This window comes from Aspergillus uvarum, assembly GCF_003184745.1.
Source record: "Aspergillus uvarum CBS 121591 unplaced genomic scaffold BO82scaffold_4, whole genome shotgun sequence".
Lineage (NCBI taxonomy): Eukaryota > Fungi > Ascomycota > Eurotiomycetes > Eurotiales > Aspergillaceae > Aspergillus > Aspergillus uvarum.
Window position 1 is genome coordinate 250,444 of NW_020291301.1, and position 19,624 is coordinate 270,067.

Genomic DNA, 19,624 nt, shown 5'->3' on the forward strand with positions numbered 1-19,624 from the left:
TCTTACCCCCCCCTCATCCCCTCCTCCAGAAAAGTCATCAGCAAACAGCCGGCTCCCCCAAGAAGAACCCCGGCAACGGAAATCCCGAATCCGAGAAATTCTCCAGAAAGCTATCAAAGTACGCCCCATACTCCGACGACGACAGGGCGGAACAACCCTCCAGAAGCGAGGCGATCTTGGATGTCTGACCTTCGAGACCTTCACCTTGAAGATTACCCGTAAAGCGGCTGGGCAGCAGTGTAGCTTCGTCAGGATTACCATCGTGATGAAACTCGCTAGGCGCCAGCGCTTGATATTCAGAACTGCGTGCGACCACAGCCTCCCCACCGCCACCATCACAGCTAGGGAAACCAGCTCCTGCTCGCGCCGCTGCTGATGCACCCCATCCAGCGCATTCCGCCCCAAATGCGCCATAACAGCCGCAAGCCATCACGTCCTCGCCCACCCCCGCAGCGCACGATGAAAGAGATCGACATGCTCGAGCGCCAGCGCCCGGGCGCTGGGTGATCGGGCTTCTTTGAGGTGGCTGTACGTCACGGAGAAGGCGAGGGCGATTGTATACGCGGAGAGCGCGAGGGGCGGGGTTGGGTGGGGGTGTCGGTGGCGGCGGATGAGGGCCGCCACGCTGTGCAGGGCCTGGCTCTGCCGGATTTGGGTGGCCCGGGAGCGGGACCGGCCCTGTAGGCCTTGGGAGTGCGTGGAGAGGAGGATCACGGCGTGGTGGTAGAGTTCCAGGGCTTCTGTTCTGTGGTAAGGATCCGACATTCTTGGGGTTTGGGCATGTTGCGTATGATGTCGATGTGGAGGAGTCGGGCGAAGGTTTCGAGGGGAAGGAGGGTTGGGTCAGGGTTGAGGGAGAGGAAGGGCGCGGCGCGGGGGTCTTTGGAGGCGGTTAGGCAGATGATTTGGATCGATGAGGGCCTGTTGCTGTGGCTCTGGGGGTAGCACAGCGACAGTGCTTGCTATGCATTCATTCGCTGTGTGTCCATGAGGCTGCGATTCGGATATCGCAGGGGAAAAGTATTCGTTATGCAACGAACCCCCCCCGTCCCCTCTCTGGGATTGACCCTCTCGGAGTCTTGATTTGGGGTCATCCAACAGGGTGACAACAGGATTAGTATCGCATGCGAATTGATCGGGGTCTGTGTTCTCTCTGCTGATATCCGATCCTGGCGTTGATGAGATGGAGGCGGACAAATGTAAAGGCTGTCGTTGCTCGGTTCTGTGCTGTGGCGACGTGACATGAGTGCTCTCTTGCACCTCACGCTCTATGTCAGACAACACCTGCGCAGATTGTACGGTGCGTCGTGATTGAGCGTGAAAGCATCGCTTCTATTGCCATCATCAGTGCCGGATGTCCACCAAAAAATGAGGGTTTAGGCAAGGCACCTTCTTCTGGCGGCAAGAAGCACAAGCGTGTCGTGGATGCTCGCGTGAGATGTTTCTCCCGTCCTTTCCGGTCAAAAAACTTCAGCTGCATGATGAAGACCTTTTTTAATCGAGATGCTGGGGCTGTCTGAGATGAGCGGGAGCCCGACTTGACTGACAGGTGCGGAGGCGAGTTTCCGTATGTGACTGAGGCATCTGACTGAGGCTTGTAGCTCTCCGTAAGTTCAGCCTTGGCCGTCCAAGCGAGACCAGTTTCTCCGCTTCATTTTTTGATTAGATTGTCCTGACGTTACATTGTCTTGGCATACAAAATTGGCATGTTATCTTGCCATCTCGGGGTTGGACTTGGTTCTTTGTAACTGGAGGACCTGCGGGAGGAAGGAAATTCTGAACCAAGAGTCAGCCCTAAATTGACCTACGATGTCTACGCTATAGTGTCTCGGCGCCAGGGATGTGCCCCTCTTCTGTTTTATCTCTTTGCGTTAACGCGCCTTTTGTAAAAAGTCTGCTTACTGCCTTGCTACCTCCTCGTTCTCACAGTCAGAAAGCCCTGTGGGGGATTTCATTCTTGTCCTGCACTTCTCTCCAGCGAGGAGACTCGGATTTCTCGGGGTCCTAGTCACCATAGCCCACGCGCTCGAAGTGGACTTGGTCTTGCCTCGCAACACAGCATATCCGCCGGCAGACTGGTTCCCCATTATCTTTGCAGTTCAAGGCCCGCAGGACGCCGAACTCCTCAACCTAGTTATCTTCTAAAGCGTCCGCCACGACAATGACCCCAACAATTCCACCTCTCCTTCAACCCACGATCTGCGCTGGGCCAATCTCTCCAGCAGTGCAGACCCGTATTTTGCATACCACCATCTCCCGACGCTCAACACCACGGGCTACTGGTCGACTTATGCCCAAGGTAGGATGAACAAGGCATCCAAAATTGCCCTCTTTAGAAGTGATCTGAAAGCTATCCAACGCTTTGCGGATAAGCTGAGCACCAGCATGATCGGTTGTGCCGAGGGTGTTCAAGTGGTGATAGGTCTCTACCTCTCTCTAGCCTTCTGCCGAATTGCGCTCAAAGACCTTTAGGGTAACATATTCATGCTTCCTAGAGATTAGTGCGTTGGTGTTGGTTTTGCGTATCGATACTTGATGGAGAGGTAAGCTGACTGTAGGTCTCTGCATAGCCAAACGGTTGAATATCCACCGTAGCCCAAATTACCAATCACCCGGTACCTTTGTGCTTACCTGCTTTCCCATTCGACCAAGAGACGTAGAAGGAAGTTTGGAGGATCCTCGGAGGGTAGGTGGCTTTTATGACGGTATCTGGGGAGGGGGGATCTCATCAAGGGGCTGTGATGACAACACCCGTGACGGCGTACAGGGCGGCTACCCCCAGAGGCAAACTAACAAACTAACCACAACAGGGAAAATCACAGCTGCCACTATGAGTAGGGAGGTTGCTTTACAGACGATATGTCTCCACTATTTCCTCGCCAATCGTTCTCCAAAGCCTAAGCGTGATGAAGCAGTGTCAACTACTTAGGTCTTTCACGGAATCTGGATGTGGTTTACTGCTCTTGAATACCTGCCTCAGCAAACATGCAAGTGGATCTTCAGTGCGTGGTCCATCCTCACGCCGAAAGTTGCAATATCCGTCGCGATAGAAACCTTACAGATATCCTGAGTTACAGTTGAAGGGAAGATCCTCTATCTGTCACCAGGACTTGGCGGACAGAGCAACCTGTGCCTTGTAGTCCCCAGTCAGATACAGTACTGATCTGATTCCAGAACTCATTGGCCAGTGCCTACTTGTCACGAGGATGCGGATGAGTCAAGAATTCAGCTACGTGAGAATATCGACATGGGTGCGACAAGCGGTGAGCAGCATCCTGGCCAGCGAGGTCGAATGGCTGCTGACAACTTGAGACACTATATAGTTAGCGTGGCTAGATTCACTTGAATTAAGATGCACTATGACGCAGGTTGTCTCAGCTTCAATTGACTTAACAACTTAAAAGGGGGCCATCGGGCCCATCATGTCCTGCTTATCTGTAGCTTTCCCTCCTCGTCAATGCTCTCTATGACTGCCATCCGCGGAAATGGCCTCCACGTCGGACGATCTCAGATCTTCTTCAATGGAGCAGCTCAAGTCTCCGCCCAGAGCTTGTTTACAGATCCTTGGAACGCATATGACGAACGACCAATCCAAAGCTATCGATTTCGACCTCTGGATCGACTGCGCGAAGGTAGTGGGAGTCCGATCGGGGCGACTCGTGACGGCCAATGCAAGTGGCTGACGGTCATGGGAGGACTCCTCCGTTTAAGACGGGTCCAGATTTGAGGAGATAGTAGCTGGCTGGCTGCGTAATAGTCCAGACAGGCCAAGGTATGCTCACCCAGCTCAATCTTATATCTCCAAATCCTAACCCCCAACCCGGTTCCAGCTGGACGCTTCACAAATCAGCGTCCATGCCTGATGGCGACTTCACAGCACTCAAGTCTCATATCGAATGTCTAGCACGCAGTACCGCCTATGGTGGGTCTGTCGAGGTGGTGTTTCACACTCCATCCATTAAGCTAGATGCCCTGCCTGAGCGACACGACGTGCAAATTCGACCGGCGTGGAGCTTCGAGTGTCCTTTCACTCCTGCCGATCAGGTCTGGAATCAGGCGGTGATGAATGCCATGGTCGAGCGCAAAAAGGGCTGGGTCTCTTCGAGTCTTGAGCCTAAACCATCGCATGGGATGTCTTCTTTCCGGAGAGCTGTTAGACAAGGCGGTTCGACTCGGGTCGTGTTGCAGGCGCAGGGTCCGGATGGAGTTCAGCATTCAGTGAGGCAATATTCACGATGGGGCTGTAATGGGTCAGCGTAAAATAGGATTTAGCATCAGTGTGGACTGAAATTATCGCTGTCAGTGTTGTGGAATAATCCTTTGGCGGCTGTATTGCAGTCATTCGCAGTGATAGAAGTTAAGAACAAGTGACTTCATCTAGAGGTGAGATAGTCAGCCCTTGGCAAGTACGCTCCGTACATTTGAAGTTTTGGTGTATCCTCTGATGCAAGAGATTATGAAGTTTGAAGTGACTTGAGCGGGACCCGGGCTGGAAAGATAAATAGGAGTAAATATGGGGCTCGGGGTGAAAAAATTACAAAAAGAAACGACACCTGTGAGATTCGAACTCACGCGGGCGAACCCACTGGCTTAGCAGGCCAGCACCTTAACCACTCGGTCAAAGTGTCTATTGCTGATAGCTAGTCTCCATGGTACTATCTAGGTTCCAAGAACCTCAACAACGCAAAGGGATTTGAGAGGATAAGCCCAGGGAATAGACAATCATGTAAATCTTGGGGACATACTCCCACTCGAATCGCTAAGTAGTCTCAATAAGAGGTGTCAGTCAGTATTATTTGATTTGACTCATTGCGTCTCACGGCGGAGTGAGTGCGATCAAATATCCTGAGTAGCCTGAAATAACCTTGAAGCTGTCCGGGGATAGGTACGACAAGTCCGCGGACTTAGTGGGTGCTGTAACTATTCCCACGGCATTACTGCAGCGCTATCCCCGACGCGTGATATTTAAGGGAAGACGTGCATGCTGATAGTCTGATCCTATCTTATTCATCATTAACCTTATCACCATCCCATTCATCATGACAACCACCAAACTCACCTGGCTCATAACCGGCTGCTCCTCCGGCTTCGGCCTCTCGCTAGCCCGCGCCGCCCAAGCCGGCGGACATCGAGTCATCGCGACCTCTCGCGAGCCCTCACGATCCCCAGACCTCGTCACTGAATTTGAGTCTGCAGGCGGAAAATGGGTGCAACTGGACGTGGATAGTCGCAACAGCGGCGTGATCATCACCGAGCTCGAACGCAGCGGGGACCACATCGACGTTCTGGTCAACAACGCCGGCTACTGCATCTACGCCCCTGTCGAGACCTTCACCGAGGAAGAGGTGCGAGCACAGATGGAGACGATGTACTTCGGCCCCTTGCGTCTCATCCGGGCCGTGCTGCCCCATATGCGCCAGCGCAAGTCGGGCGTGATCGTCAACATGAGCAGCGGGGCCTCGCTGGACGGCACCCCTACCATGGGAGCGTACGCGGGCGCAAAGGCGGGATTGGATGGTATGTAGTGTATTGTACACTCATGAGGGGCTAGCTTCTTTATCGAGGTGAATTTGCTGACCGTGGTTTCTGGTCAGCCCTTACCAAGATCCTGGCTAAGGAGGTCGCTCCGTTCAATATCCGCACTTTGACGGTGGTGCTCGGGACTTTCAACACGAATATGCTTAACTCGGTGATTCTGGGAAAGTTCCCCATACCGGAGGACTATAATGGAACGGTCGTGGAACAGGTCCAGAGACTACTGATCGATGGAAAACTCAAACCCAACGGTGACAAGGACAAGGCGATGCAGGCTTTGTATGAGGCTATTGTCGGTGAGGGAGTCGGGGAAGGCCATCAAAATGAGAAGCTTCTGCCTCTAGGTAGTGATATGACTCCTCGGGTTACAGGTGTCCAAGACTATCTTGGTCATGCTTTGGAGGTGTTTGGCTCGGTGACCAACAGTGTTGGCGCTGATGGAGAGTAGATGGTTAAGCGCTTGGTGTGGGAGCCAGTGAGTTCCAAGAAGTGAGATGCAGCCTCACATTCATGTGTCATGCTGATAGTAATGGGTTTATTCAAGCAGAGGTCAATTTAGAGGTATATTAATGCTGTCATGTTACTTCTCAAATTACTTTCAAAGTAGGGCGGGATTCAATGATTGCATGAGTGGAAGTCGGGACTCCGACCCCAATTAAGCAGGTCCGCTCACCAGCAGACAATATAAGAGAAACAAATGAAATCAACCCACTGGGCTTCAGAAAACCAAATTTTCTATTCTGAGTGGAGAACTATCAGTCTGATAAGCCTATCAATACTCTCTTCAGCCGCGCTTGAGTAATTTTTCGCACAGGGAAAGCATGTTATGACCTTAGGTGTGTCGGTCGCACTGCATCAGCCCATAACTACTGCTCCAACCGCAAACCTTTTAAACAGACTGGATAAGTCATGTATTTTCCTTTCAGCAACCCAGACGGCTGGAGACATGACCTACACGACAGGGAAATTCTGCCTTTCCCTGCCTGAAGCCATATGGGTCAAAACGATCAAAGTCAGGTTTGTAGGACGGTTAAAGATGTGAACACATATCTCCCACATCCTTCTATTCCGGAGGCTCTTCTGACTTTGCTTGCTTCTGAAATAGGCTAATAAAGCCCTATATAGACGACCGGAGGCCAATCAGCCCAGAATATCGAATACTGCATCTCGATCCCCAGCCCCACCATCCCTTTCGGGTCCATATTCTCCGTGGACATGAAGTTCCAGGCGCCATGCAAGGACGTCAACCTCTCCGCCCTGACACTGGAAGTGGTCGAAAGCCACCACATCCAATTGAATGCGACTGCCGCACAAGCAGCGCTGGATATCCTTCAATAAGCGCTTCAAGAACCCAATCGCTGTTCAAAGAAACACAGTCCCTCGTCGGGGAAAGTGGATCCGTCAGTTGCACCGGCACGGAGTGGGCTGTGAGCTCGCGAAAGGCGCTGCCGCGGAGCGTGAGCTTGTGCTCGCAAAGTGTACGCACAAAGATGATTGCGATTGACCACGCTCTTGAGGTTCGCGCCGAGTTTCGGGATCGGAGGGGGCGTTTATTCGACACAGTATGTTATTCTAGAGTGATCACAGCGGGAGCCATCAAGTTGACAATATGGGCAGATTGTAGCCAGTATTCCGTTATCCATCTATATGACTCCTCGAGTTTTAGGGCCGGATGGGAGCATCTGCGACAAGGTCCTGGAGTACGGTACATGTCCGTCGCCACCGTATGAGAGGCACACGAGTCAAGTCAGACTTCTGGATGCCAGTGAAGTAATGGACGGTCCTGAGCAATGCACAATGTCAATAGCAGGTAAGAGATTAGATGGTCAGGAGCTGCATCGATTTCAATTCTTAGAGTTAGCAGCACCTTGCTACAAGCTAGCTACTGGCTGCGACCCGCCTGTCTACACTCTGTGATATGCACTGAGCAAGTTATCATTCAGAATCAAGCTATACATGTCATTTCCTCAGAAACTCACTGAAACTGAAGCACGGCCTCAAACATCACAACTTGAATCATCTCCGGAGACATAAACCTTTCACTCCCCAATCTCCTTCCCCTCTTGGAGGACCGTCCCAAAAGCATCCCCGATCTCATACAGCGCGACATCGACCAACGTCTCCGCCTCGACACCAGGAATCGCCCGATCGCCCACCGCCTCCTTCACAACCAGCACCTCATACCCGAGCTCATGCCCGGCCCGAGCCGTCGTCGACACACACACATGCGCCATATACCCGACGAGCACGATCTTCTTCCCGACAGCCCCCACGCCCTGAAGGTGCTCGTGCAGCTCCGTTTGCGCAAAGGAGCTGGGGAAATGCTTGAAGATGACCTTCTCGTCGGGGCGCGGCTCGAGCTCCTCGAACTCCTCGGCCAGCGGGGTGTCAGGTGTGAAGACGGGGGCGCCGGCGGGGGTGCAGTGCAAAACGTGGACGATGTTCTGCTTGGCGCCGGCGGCGCGGTACCGGGCGAGGAGGTCGGCGATAGCGGCGCGGGAGTGGGCCACATTGTGCACTTGGAGCTTGCCGGTGGCGTATTCGTTTTGCGCGTCGATGATAATTAGGGTTGAGTCGTGGAGGGTGGCGGTTGAGGGCGGGAGGCCGATGTGTTCGCGGAAGGAGGGGGGGGACATTTTGCTTCTTGGGTTTAGGTTGAGAAGATGTATGCGTGGTGAATGGTAATGAGGTCAGAGATGGTTGGTTCTTTGGAAAAAAGTATACAGTGCTATGATTGTTGGGATCTGGTGGAGGATTGGAGGATATTTATTGTACAGTCCTGTAAACAAGAGGGGCTCGCATCTTGGCGGGGCTGGCTTGGGCCCTGAGGGGAAAAGCCGAGGTGACTTGACACTCTCACACCCTCTCATTTGTCAGGGGGTGTCCTCGATCACGTCATCCAACAGTAAGCAGCGGTGGGATGGAAGAGATATCCGGTGGGATGCTCTGCAAAGAATACTGTGTTAGATCAGCAGGTGGGATGGATTTACTAGTAGCTGTCAAGTGACAGAAATGATTATCAATATGTGGGCTGCAAGTGACTCATATGTCTCCTTTCCAAATGTTCTTTCCCTATGACAATACTCCTTCGATCGGAGATATTAGATTGTGGTACTGTATCGTTTCGCAGAATATATACTGTGCAGCGCAGGATAGAGGACAGCGGAACTCCCCGGATCTCATACCCGGCAGCACTAAGCCCTAATCCCAGGACACCCATCGATTCGTACAGTAGCCCCAAGTTACTTATTCCTTGTTCTTCTCAGACGATAGAAGAGACCAGTTCTTGAGCACAAGGATTAAAAGTTCCTCCTCGAAGATTGCTTTTCCTCTCCGCAGAATCTTGCTCTTGTATTGCATATTCTTTGCCACTCCCTAATCAAAATTCATCTGCTCACCCACTTGACGGCGCGTTGCCGGAGCATCCGCAAAAATTCCGCCCTACACAGCTTGTAGATAGTCTCTGCCCCCATTTGCAGTATACGAGCTATTCAAAAAAGGCGGCGCATCCAATCTACACCAATATAAGCAATTCAATCCTTACGCTATCTCCCAGATGATATTCTCCAGCTGGTAATCCAAATAACACATGGAAACCGACCCCGACAATGTCTCACCCCACCAGACCCTTGGGGCATGATCTACGGTTCCCCATGCCGTCACCACCCAAACCTCACCACTGCGGAAGTATTCCCCCGCTCGAGACAAGCAAACCAGAGAACCCCAAAACCTGGATCGACTTTGGAGTCCAAGATACTGTCGCTCGTGTTTTTCCTTTCCTTGGGAGGCGTGAATGAGGGGGGGAGGAGGGAGATCTTCGGTCTCCCCCCCGGGTGAGTCGTTTCTGTGGTACAGTACAGTACATGCTCTGGATCCAGACGATGGATGGTCAGTTATGATTTTAAAGTCACTGCGGAATTGGGAAGGTCGATCCGAAACCTCGTGTTTTGCCATGTACATCACAGTAACAAGCAGATTTGATGGGCAGTGGGGTCTGGTCTGGGTGTCCTCGAGGGTGGGTGCGAAGTACATGTACAAAGCCCATTAGCATGACGGCGGGGATGACCCCGGAGCAAGGGACGTCATCCACCTTAAGTTTAACTGGAGCATACCTTGGGACGGGGCGTTGGGGATGATCGCCCAAAAGCCCACTCCCGGCAGGACCCGGTCGGTGGGCGCCGTAGTGGCCCAGCCCAGCAGATGTCACTGGATCCATACTAGTTATAATCCTCGGCCAGCAATCAGACTGACAACCGCAAAACAACCCCGGTGGAGGTACGTATCCAGACTCCGGAGAATGCGGAGATGTCGTGACAAATGCTTACCCATGTCACTGGAAGCTTTTGACATTCCCTGGTGCTTGCTGACGTCTGATGGAGAGACAGGGATTGACACTCGTAACGTAAAGCTTCCATAGATGCTCGATACAAGGCCATTGATGCTCGATACAAGGATGGACACATGGAGAAAATTTGAGGTTAGAAAGTGATTAAGTAGGTTAGATAGTTGAATTATTCTGAAGGATCTGAGCCCCACTAATGATACATTAAATCTAATTATTGTAACCCAAACGCCGTGGATCTAACGCTTTTTTAGATTCCAACCCTTGAAACATAGAATCACATACTCCAAAAAGGCGATGCACTGAAACACGCAAAAGATTTCGCAACAAAGGTATAATAATGATTAAACAGCATAGAGAGAAAGTTCAACAAAGATTATTAGCATAGGATAGCTTCAAGAGCTTCGACATCGCCACCAGCATTGCGCACTGCATTCAGCGCGGCCTCACTCAGCTTGCGCCGTCGGTCGCGGGCTTCTTGTTCGCGTCGTGCCTTCGTCTTCGAGCTGCCGCTGGGTGCCACCCCGGTAAGAATCTTCTTGCTGTCGTTGGCGGTGAAGTTCACGAAGGACACGGTGACGGCCTTCCCGCGGGGACTGCCCGAGCTGGTGATTTTAGTGGCTGGTTTGGGAGCGCTCATGGAGTTGCCCGATAATTTGCGACCGTTGCTATGACGGCGAGGGGGTTTGACCCCTCCTTGGCATTGTACAATCGGTCTGCCTGTCGGAGGCGATCCGCTTCCCGGGGACAAAGATGGGGAGCGTGAGGTACTTTGTAGTTGCGGTGTGGTGAAGGACGACGATTCCACGGACTGCTGGATACTAGAGGAGCCGTGACTATATGAGCGGCTTTGCTCGCCGCTGGCAGTGGATTGCATGCCAGATGGGGGATATGAGTGACTTTGTGGTTGAGAAAGGTCAAATGAGGAGGGATCCAACTGGATCATGAGGCCCCCCTGTAGCATGTCATGTTGATTCGTAGAGTTCTGCGTCGGCCGCTGAGGGCAAGGCGAAGCGATAAGTTGCTGGTAGGAGGGTTGCCGCGGGGCGGTCCGAGACGTCATCGGTGACCACCACGTCTGCGCATCGTGCGTCTGCAAATCGGGGGTGTACGGCAAGCTAGAGGCCAGAGAGTCGGATTGCCATGAAGACATTGATTGAGGGTCGGAAGAAAGCGGGGAAGGGAAGATGTGGTCGGCCGAAGGCGGGCTTGATGTGCTCAGCGTGGAGCTGTTCGATTGACTCAGGAAACGTTGTTGCTGTCTTGCCAATGCGCCAGCCGATGGGGAAGGCATCGTGATGGCAGGCGATTGAGTGAACATGCCGGAGTCATAGTGGGAAGGCATTTCTGATTCTTGAGGCAGCGCTTCTGCAGAACGCGCCATAGGCATACCGACATGATCGGCAGCCATGTTTTCTTGTTGAACGAGGATATCTGATGGTGGTGGTGACAAGGGTAGCTGAGCTTCGGAGCTACGAAAGGTGAAATCTTGGAACCGCTGCGCCCATGCCTCGGGGTAGGCCATCCTGCTTCGTTGGATTTGAGACGAGCGCGTTAGGCTGGGCGAAAAGCTTTGCTTGCGTAGTAGAGCACGACGATCATTGGAATCACGATGACGGCGGATCGACTTGGGAGTGACCAGCGCACTCTTGACTTTGCGACTGGGGGTAGCCGGAGGAGTGGACGGAGAAGTGCGGGTGTCGGCGGAATAGGCGACGGAGGGAGCTTCAAGAGTGATGCTGAGATCTGAGACTGCCGAGGGGTGGATGGTGTCCTCTAAAGAGAAATGGCCTTGGCCCGAAGAAACATCTGCGTCCTGTGCCAAACACCAAAAGTCCCGGCTCCACGACTGCACTGATGGATGATGTTGCTTGGATGTGGAGATGGTGGGCGAGAGATCGCCACAGTCGCTTGACAACGAATCCAGTTGAAATAGTTGGTCAAGATCGCCGGGGAATGAAACGTCTTTGTTGCCATCTGCACAAGAGGTGTCCACATTGACGTACTGGTTGAATAAATCATTGAAAGTGTGATCCAAAGGTTGGGCGAACATTGTGTCGAGTCAAGTCGGAGAAACCCCTTCCGTTTGCGGAAATCGAGGTCAGGGAAGCTGCCAGATGGACCCAACAAAACCCGCTGGAACGATTAGATTTTGACTGACAATTAAGCTCAGCGGGAAGGAAAAGTCTGGAGCAAGAAGAAAAGCCCCGGATAAGGTGCCGATAAGCTGTTCGGAATGGTTGGTATGTATGTATGTATGTATGTATGTATGTATGTATGTAGTGTTTGGTAGGGTTTGCGCTGGATGTTTGGTGCAATGTTTGAGCTGTAGGCACGGTTTGACAAACTGACAATCAAAGAAAACAGTGCACAGGATGCAAAGAAAACAAAGCTATCAAACAACAGAGCAATGCTCCTATTTGAATTGTCACGATGGTCTCCAGCCTCTGGATTTCTGCATACATTCCTCGAGATCTAAAGATGGGTGAGGAATGTGGCCTCAACAAATGGGCATAGGATGGACTGCACCTCACCATGGCCCACCCACCATGATCGACTGGACAAACAGACCCACAGCTTGCGCACCTCCTGTCACTGCCAATCATTGTGCCCAAAGATCCTGGTGGCTGGAGGCCTGTCCATTCAGTGCCAGGGCTCGGGTTCCCCAATGGCCACCCGCTGGAATGCTACCCTGACTATACCAGAAACAGCTTCCACGTAGATCAGCTGCGCAATCATAGGTCCCAGTGCGAGGGTGACAAATCCAACGTTTACTGTTTGGTAGAAGTCTGTATTGGTTCCAAGTAAGTGGGTTCGAGTCCTGGGTGACATAATGGACATTGAATGGCCTAAGGGGTGTGTGGAAAGCCAGCCAGTCAGCTACCTACCTAGAGATGGCCAAGTGACGGAAAAATACATTCAGTCTAAGCGTCATGAGGATTCTCCTTCCCCACAGAGCAGCTCCTTCACTGTGTTGAAATCAAATCATGTTTACACCTCGTTTTGACTGCAGGTTTGCACTGTGCTTCGCTCATCCGTCATTCGTAGATGCCAGAGAGCCAGGAAGGTTTCGGGCACTGGCATGTTGCGGCTGGGAAGAATGCGAGCCCCCAGCAACAATGAACCTTTCAGCTGCTTATGGTAATTGTCCATCTAGAGCCATAATGGCCTCAGGCCTAAGTAGAGATGAGTACTGACGTGAAGGTTCTAATTTTATCCTCAATGCATCTGAGTCACGTGCATTGAGTTCCCTGTGCTGCAGCTTGCTTCACCCATAGACAATCTATCCTAGATTACAGATTCAGCTCTTGCTTCACGAGATCAATTTGCAGGAACTTGTAGTCAGAACCTCATGCCTCGAAAAGCAACGTGAGCCACGCGACGAACGGGATGCGCATGCAGATAATCGAACATGAACTCTAAATGCAGCGCCACGACAGTTTCTTTATTCTCCATCTTGGCGAAATCAAGGTGATTCGTCAGGCGAAGGAGATCTTCGGCCCATGTAAGCTGGCGGGGGAGATGTTTCTCTTTGTCTGGTGTCAAATTTCTGTCTATGCTTGCGTACCATCTGCTCTGTACCGTTCAATTTGCGGTTGACTCTTTCCCCTCTCATGCGCTAGGGACTTACAATGGCGGCCCCAAATGCTCCAGAGCCCGAGTACCACTCTTTGCCCGGTCACTTTCACTCACTTCCCCCACGGCACGTCTCTGTTCCGTCTTCCGTCGCCTGCTCCACAATCCATGAAACCCTGAACTTGGGATGTACCCCAGCTTCGAGGCAGGTACAGATGACACCCAGAGTCACGCGGTCAGGCATCAAGTGCAAAGCTTACCTATCGTCACCTCTCGTGTGTCCATTTCCAATGTCCAAGTTTCTTCGATTCTAGGATGGCAAGTTGACAAAGACGGGCATGGGTGCATACTCTACAGATGCTCATCACTCGCACAATGGTCTTATTGGAACGCAACTTCAGGCGACCACTAACTACTCTTCATCGCCTATCTCATAGTCTTCTCTTCCGAAGCTGAAGGCTCGTCTATGATATGCGAAATGTTCCAGTCGAAAGAAGCCAAGCCCGACGCCGCACCATGTCAGCCGCTCATCAATCGTACCTGAATCCAAGATGCCTTTCTAGATTTATTCAGAGTCGGCAATCTCGACAAAGGTCACACTAATTTCTTGAACCGGCGAATTTCCCCCGGAAAACTTCGCACCATGTTATTGGACACAAACTCATTGGGGGTGGAACAAAGATATTGACACCAGGTGTGAGTGTGTTTACCTAGTACTCCTAAGCCATCCAATTGCTATAGGCGCTGCACTGCGCTGTGCAGGGGCCCGAGCAGAAATATCAAGATTCAACTTCACGGCCATGAAGCTCTCGCATACGACGAGTATAGTAGGAAAGCAAATGTGACGGCGGCCCGGTGGCCTTGTCTTAGGCTGCCAGATTACCGCCCACCTCGGCGGCCTTAGCTAGTTCTTGCAGTTAGCCTGACGTAGTCAGAAATCCAAGCATCATCCACCTCTCTCAGAGGCGTCATCAAAAAGTCATGCCGTGCAGAACGGTTGGAAGTCCATGATAGAGAGGATCATGCTGCGAATTAGACAGATAATGGTCAATACGGTCAATTAAAATTACTCAAGAAGACATGAAAGCCATGTATGTATATAGGGCATAGTATTTATCTGCCAACAAGGATAGTTTCCATTCGGGTATGTAGATGCTCTTGAAGAATATGTTTAGGCTGTGTCAGCTACGCAATATAAGGAATTCTCTATCGGATGGCGCAGATCTCATGAATGACTCGATCGAAACCTGTACGTCCCAGCACAGGCTCCACCACAAACTTACCCCATAAGTCGATCAGCCATCTATCTTTGACTACGTGAAGTGTGAGTCTTCCTTCTAGCTCGCACTTACAAATGCAGTGAAAATGACTATACTCATCACAGGCTACTTCCCTATAGAATTGGGCATAAGACCTTGATAGTATACAGCCAAAGAAGGGGCCCGCCTTTGGGTGAGCCAGCCGCTCATTGAAGAACTTGAGCTCCAGTTTCTCCTCATAGTACTCCCAGTCCGTAGACTCCGGGTCGCCCGCTTGACATATCTTGAACGTGAAGAAGTATCCATTTGGAGGACCTCTATTGAACAAATCGCCACACATGGTGGAGTGGGTCATTTTGCTTCTTGCGTCTGGGGCGAATATCATAGAACGGATTTACTCTAAACATGTTTGATGAAAGATGAACTGTAAACTTAGAAGAGAGGATGGTTTGTGCATAGGTCTTTATAGTTTACAAAACTTTCGTTTTAAGCCTCTTACAAAAGTAAATTGCCTGTTCTCTTTGCTCTTGAAAAGGAGGCCCCAGTTTTCCTCAAGTCTGCTCTTTGTGCAAACGGTTGGCTTCCTGGGATTCTTCACTCCACGAGGGCCCATTGGCCAGTCCATCGGAGAGATATCATCGGGGCAATTGGAATTGATGAGAGAAAGTTCCGCTGATTGCAATGGCGCGCGTGCATGGTGGTGCCCTGGTTTAGATATGGACCGATGTCATGGTAAGCTGGCTTGAGGTTCTTCTTATCTAAGAAGATGGTTCTCGAACGAGACGTGTATCACTTAGCACCACGTCATGCTGTCATGTTCCTGTGGAAGCAGTCCTCGGAGGTGGAAACAGGGTCCTCATAGCTCTATCCTATACCTTGGTATCAAATGTGAAGTGATTCTGCAAGCTTCTATCTATCTCATTGCGTCATCGGTGGACAAGATGGTGAGGTTATTCCATGGCTGGAGCCGATCCTCCCCGCACCAACCCCAATTAGCTCCTGGGGAGCAAGCAGGTCATCCAGATTGTGGCTGCGCCAATTCTTTGCTGCGAATTCCGGCGATACGAGGATAAGTCATGGGCTTATTAGAGGTACATCACGTATACAGGTAGCAAGGATGTACGAGGTGTAACGTCAGGAATTAGACTATATCGTACGACTGGTGAATTCCGGTGGTCCTCCACGTTGCCGCTGCAGTGTGCCCCTGCGCTGCCAGGGCTGGCGCCAGGGCTGGGTGTTATCTGGTGGCAGGCAAGTGTGACAGCTGAGTTGCCGAGGAGGAAAAGAGTGGAAAAGTGGAAAAGTGGAAGAGGGAAAAAGGCTTCTGGACGGGTCTGGCCCGGGCCAGGAGGAAAGTTGATGCGGGGTGGCAAGGTCACGGGGTCTCCAAAAGTGCCTGACCCACTCGGCCCGAAAGAGGAAATTTCGAGGTGGCTCTCCCTTCCTTCCACTCACTCCAGGCTCCTTCAGTTCCTGATCGGATCAGCCAACAACGCAGTCATCATGCCATGGTTCTCTCGCATACTGCTTATGGATCGCCATCAGGGGGGTGTTCATCAATGGCTCCAGCAATGAGCATTGTGTCCATCTTTCAGTAGTACATAGCACGCAGCACATAGCACACCGCACACCATGGGGTGGTGGTGGTGGTGGTGCAGCAAGCAGCTCCCATTCCTCCGGCGGGCAGTCTCCCATCACCGCCTTTTCGGGCTCCTCAGTGCAAAATTTAAGGTTAGCCGTCTCCAGTAAAGTCCGGATGCGTGGCGGCAGACTAAGCTCACTAATTGCCGCTAACAGGCCTGCGTGACCTCTCCGGATTTCCATACCTGTCAATATATCCATAGCTATTTTTGCAATCCCGAGAAGAATTAGGAAGTCCCGGGAATCATCACTGGGAAGCTGGTGGAAACATCGCCTATCTCAATAATCTGTCTGTGTGACTGTCTGTTGATTTCTCTCTCTCCCACCCATGCCCGGTGGAGCAATGGCCTGCAGCTACTGCAATTCGCGTCCCATCCCTCTTGCCAACTCACCATTGCCCCCTGAGGTAGCGGCAATGGCGACTTGGATGGAGTAAGCAACTCACCAACCACACTGCTGATTGACAGTATCGGTGTCGACGGATTGAATCTATCACAGCTAGTATTTTTAGGTCGCCTGATCGTCGGCGCAGAGATTTCTGGAGCTGCCGAATGGGGTCGCCAAACGGCGGTTCTGCCCCTGATTGCGGCCTGTGTTTGGCCCCTTCCGAGCCCGCGGTGGGCCCCGTCTCGATAATCAATCGGTAGTTCCATCCTTTCTCATAAGTACCAGCTCGCCTCTTCCACTCGCTCCCATGAATTGGCCTTCCATCTCTTTGCATTGTTGTTTCTCCCTTTTTCATACACCCATACAATTCGCATCACCATGGCCTTCGACTGCTACTGTGCCATTTGTGGTGTTGGGTTCTGTGGCATGCACATCGAACCCCCGTCGGAGGAGGCGCTGGAACGCCGCCGCCGATGGATCGAGAAGCGTTGTAGGGCTCTTCAGGCTGGGAAAGACCTTGCTCAACTGCCACGGGATAGCGAAGAAGTCGCGAATCCTGTTCGCAGTTACGACCCTCGCATTGTTGGGTGGGAAAACATTTCCTGGCTCTACAAAGCACACTGTCTCGGTATGACCCAGAACGCTGCTGCGGGCTCAGCCAAGGCGTTTCTCTCGGATGAAGGATATTACGCAGATGCCGGAGAGCTGGTTGTCAAGGCTGGCTCCAACTCGAACCGATCAAGCCAGAAAGTCTACTCATGCTATGGCCAAGGCTCGGACGAGGCACCGGGTCCCGTCCTTCCCTTCCACTGGTGCTGCTTCGAAATTCTCACTCACGCGCTCACCGGCTCCACGGATATCAAGAAGGTGAACTTGGACGTTCTCTACAATGTCATGAGTCCTCTTTGCAACATGAAGAGCTCCGCGTTGGATTTGAGCTATGGAGAGGATATTCAGCGCGCTCAAGGGCGCTATTGGGAGTGCATCCCAGGCGTCGAGGTAAGAGAACCCGAGACCTCGTGTCCCAATTATTTCACTAATTATCTTCTCTATAGTACTGCGCAACCCACCCTACAGACACTCCCGCACTGCCCGCATATATTCAAACAAACATGGAATCGAACAGCAAGCTCAAAATCGCCTCCGCCGAGATTGACCTTCGTGAGCGACGCCCCGCCAGTCCGTTCGGCAAGCTTCCACTCGAGCTTGTGTATGAGATTTGCATGTTCCTTCCTAGCGAAGACTTGAAATCCCTTGCTCAGGCCTCCTTGAGCGTTCACCTTGTTACTCAAGACAATCTTTTCTGGAAGAAATTCATGCAGTGGGATATGCCTTGGTTCTGGGAGCTCCAGGCCAGCAAGGGACAAAAGTTGAATGACGAGGTCAACTACAAGCAGCTGTATCTTTGGCTGGACAAGATGACCACAGCGCGGTACGGAATGGACGACGCGAACCTCATTGGGGTCGCCAACCGTCGACGTATCTGGGGCGTGTGCGAGGAGCTTGCAGATCGGTACCACAAGGGCTTGGCTCAAGCCCCTGCCGTCCCTATCGCATGTGCCAGTGGCTGAAATATGCCAATAATTGGGCAAGCTGCTCAGTACAACACCATGCACATACCCCAACCCTCTGCGACAACAACTCATCGGACGGCGCATGCTGGTGCAGTGCGCCACCAGCGTGTCCTGCAGCTTCTCCTGCAGCATGATCATTTCTTGAAGTCGCGCATACCGCTCGATGAATTCTTAGCTGCACCTTGAAAAGATTTGGAACCTAATCTCATCCCCACAACCGACGAGCCGGTTTTCCACTCAGACCAAGCGCCTTTGTCGACCGCTGAAGTACAGCCAAGACCGACCGGGAAAGACGTGCCGTCGGGCACCGACATTACACATCATAATTTCACTCATAGACGACTGTATATACCGACATTTGGCTTGGTTTGGTTTTTCTGCATGCATGCTAGACATTTTGCATTTGTTTGGGCACGAACGTCACGAATCATAGAATATACCATTTGACCGTCACTTGGAATGTTTTGTCCAGTGATCCGCACCTTCAAAGAGCCTTCCTCTCTTTCGTAAAAGAAATTGACTTGTGATTTGAGCCGCCTTCCTAGTAAGCGTGAAGGCAAGTCCGCCGAGCCATGTTGCAGGGGATTTTTTGCCATCAGAGTATTATCGGCGGCGGAGTGGCGACTCCGGAGTGACTCAGGAACGAGTCTTTTCCCTGCTGGACTCCCGGCTGAATCCGAGCTCTGAGCGGCGAGCGTCTCACCGCCTACCCGCTTCTCCAGACCCAGAGCAACCCACATTCTCCATGTAGAGTACATGAATGATCCTGCACACCATGTTGTTCGCAATTGAAATTCGAGAGTTTGACATCCGAGAGGCAAGGATCAACACTATCCAGCTAATACACTTGCATTTGCTGATTCAGCAGCCAGAGCTGGCCACGTGATTCTTCCTCTCGCATCAAGGTAGCTGAACAATTAGCACTGCCACCCACGCACGTGCCATGGTCGGTCTCATTAACTACACCCTTTAGATAGGAGACTGTCTCAGCCTCCAGTCTCCCAAACTAGGTCGAAAACAAGTGTATACATAGCCGAGACATATGGTTCGAGTAGCTAGATTTCAGAGAATCTTACGAGTAAAAGCAAAGAAGACCCGAGACAAGTGGGAACTGATAGGAAACGGAACGCTATACCGAAGTAAGCAAGGCAATCCTGGAGACCGAGATTTGGGCGAATGACATAAGCGGATGGCACGTGAGAGGGGGGCCTCGGCATGATGGGCTACCGGCTACCCCACCGTCCACACCCGCCATCTTATCTTCTTTCTACTCCGGACTCGCCTGTCTGCCATTAATCTTGTGCGTTGTT

The 19,624-nt window shown here is 51.9% G+C and overlaps 8 protein-coding genes and 1 non-coding gene across 9 annotated transcripts; 5 read left to right on the forward strand and 4 right to left on the reverse strand.

Moving 5' to 3' along the window:
* Nucleotides 1-37: 37 nt before the first annotated feature.
* BO82DRAFT_397879 (uncharacterized protein) lies at nucleotides 38-765 on the reverse strand (the record flags this gene model as incomplete). Its single annotated transcript, XM_025638981.1, has 2 exons — nucleotides 38-372; nucleotides 459-765. The coding sequence occupies 2 exons, from the start codon at nucleotides 763-765 to the stop codon at nucleotides 38-40; spliced, it is 642 nt and encodes a 213-aa protein (XP_025496332.1).
* Nucleotides 766-3,788: 3,023 nt separating this feature from the next.
* BO82DRAFT_350431 (uncharacterized protein) lies at nucleotides 3,789-4,297 on the forward strand. The gene has a single exon (XM_025634150.1). The coding sequence runs from the start codon at nucleotides 3,856-3,858 to the stop codon at nucleotides 4,258-4,260; it is 405 nt and encodes a 134-aa protein (XP_025496333.1). The 5' UTR covers nucleotides 3,789-3,855; the 3' UTR covers nucleotides 4,261-4,297.
* Nucleotides 4,298-4,547: 250 nt separating this feature from the next.
* BO82DRAFT_t40 lies at nucleotides 4,548-4,628 on the reverse strand. The gene has a single exon. It is a non-coding gene; the product is annotated as a tRNA-Ser (tRNA).
* Nucleotides 4,629-5,034: 406 nt separating this feature from the next.
* BO82DRAFT_326227 (SDR family oxidoreductase) lies at nucleotides 5,035-6,029 on the forward strand. The gene is made up of 2 exons (XM_025632908.1): nucleotides 5,035-5,517; nucleotides 5,595-6,029. Exons 1-2 carry the CDS (start codon nucleotides 5,040-5,042, stop codon nucleotides 5,981-5,983), a joined length of 867 nt encoding a protein of 288 aa, XP_025496334.1. The 5' UTR covers nucleotides 5,035-5,039; the 3' UTR covers nucleotides 5,984-6,029.
* Nucleotides 6,030-6,305: 276 nt separating this feature from the next.
* On the forward strand, nucleotides 6,306-7,513 carry BO82DRAFT_116272 (uncharacterized protein). The gene is made up of 3 exons (XM_025629843.1): nucleotides 6,306-6,573; nucleotides 6,641-7,097; nucleotides 7,153-7,513. Exons 1-3 carry the CDS (start codon nucleotides 6,362-6,364, stop codon nucleotides 7,450-7,452), a joined length of 969 nt encoding a protein of 322 aa, XP_025496335.1. The 5' UTR covers nucleotides 6,306-6,361; the 3' UTR covers nucleotides 7,453-7,513.
* BO82DRAFT_350433 (putative isochorismatase family hydrolase) lies at nucleotides 7,361-8,336 on the reverse strand. The gene has a single exon (XM_025634151.1). The coding sequence runs from the start codon at nucleotides 8,169-8,171 to the stop codon at nucleotides 7,575-7,577; it is 597 nt and encodes a 198-aa protein (XP_025496336.1). The 5' UTR covers nucleotides 8,172-8,336; the 3' UTR covers nucleotides 7,361-7,574.
* A 625-nt stretch (nucleotides 8,337-8,961) lies between these two features.
* BO82DRAFT_350434 (uncharacterized protein) lies at nucleotides 8,962-9,405 on the forward strand. Its single transcript, XM_025634152.1, has one exon. The coding sequence runs from the start codon at nucleotides 9,144-9,146 to the stop codon at nucleotides 9,330-9,332; it is 189 nt and encodes a 62-aa protein (XP_025496337.1). The 5' UTR covers nucleotides 8,962-9,143; the 3' UTR covers nucleotides 9,333-9,405.
* Nucleotides 9,406-10,068: 663 nt separating this feature from the next.
* wetA (developmental regulatory protein WetA) lies at nucleotides 10,069-11,930 on the reverse strand (the record flags this gene model as incomplete). The annotated part of the gene is made up of 1 exon (XM_025638405.1): nucleotides 10,069-11,930. The coding sequence occupies one exon, from the start codon at nucleotides 11,928-11,930 to the stop codon at nucleotides 10,257-10,259; it is 1,674 nt and encodes a 557-aa protein (XP_025496338.1). The 3' UTR covers nucleotides 10,069-10,256.
* Nucleotides 11,931-16,836: 4,906 nt separating this feature from the next.
* BO82DRAFT_116316 (F-box domain protein) lies at nucleotides 16,837-18,380 on the forward strand. The gene is made up of 2 exons (XM_025629844.1): nucleotides 16,837-17,739; nucleotides 17,796-18,380. The coding sequence occupies exons 1-2, from the start codon at nucleotides 17,119-17,121 to the stop codon at nucleotides 18,309-18,311; spliced, it is 1,137 nt and encodes a 378-aa protein (XP_025496339.1). The 5' UTR covers nucleotides 16,837-17,118; the 3' UTR covers nucleotides 18,312-18,380.
* Nucleotides 18,381-19,624: the final 1,244 nt, after the last annotated feature.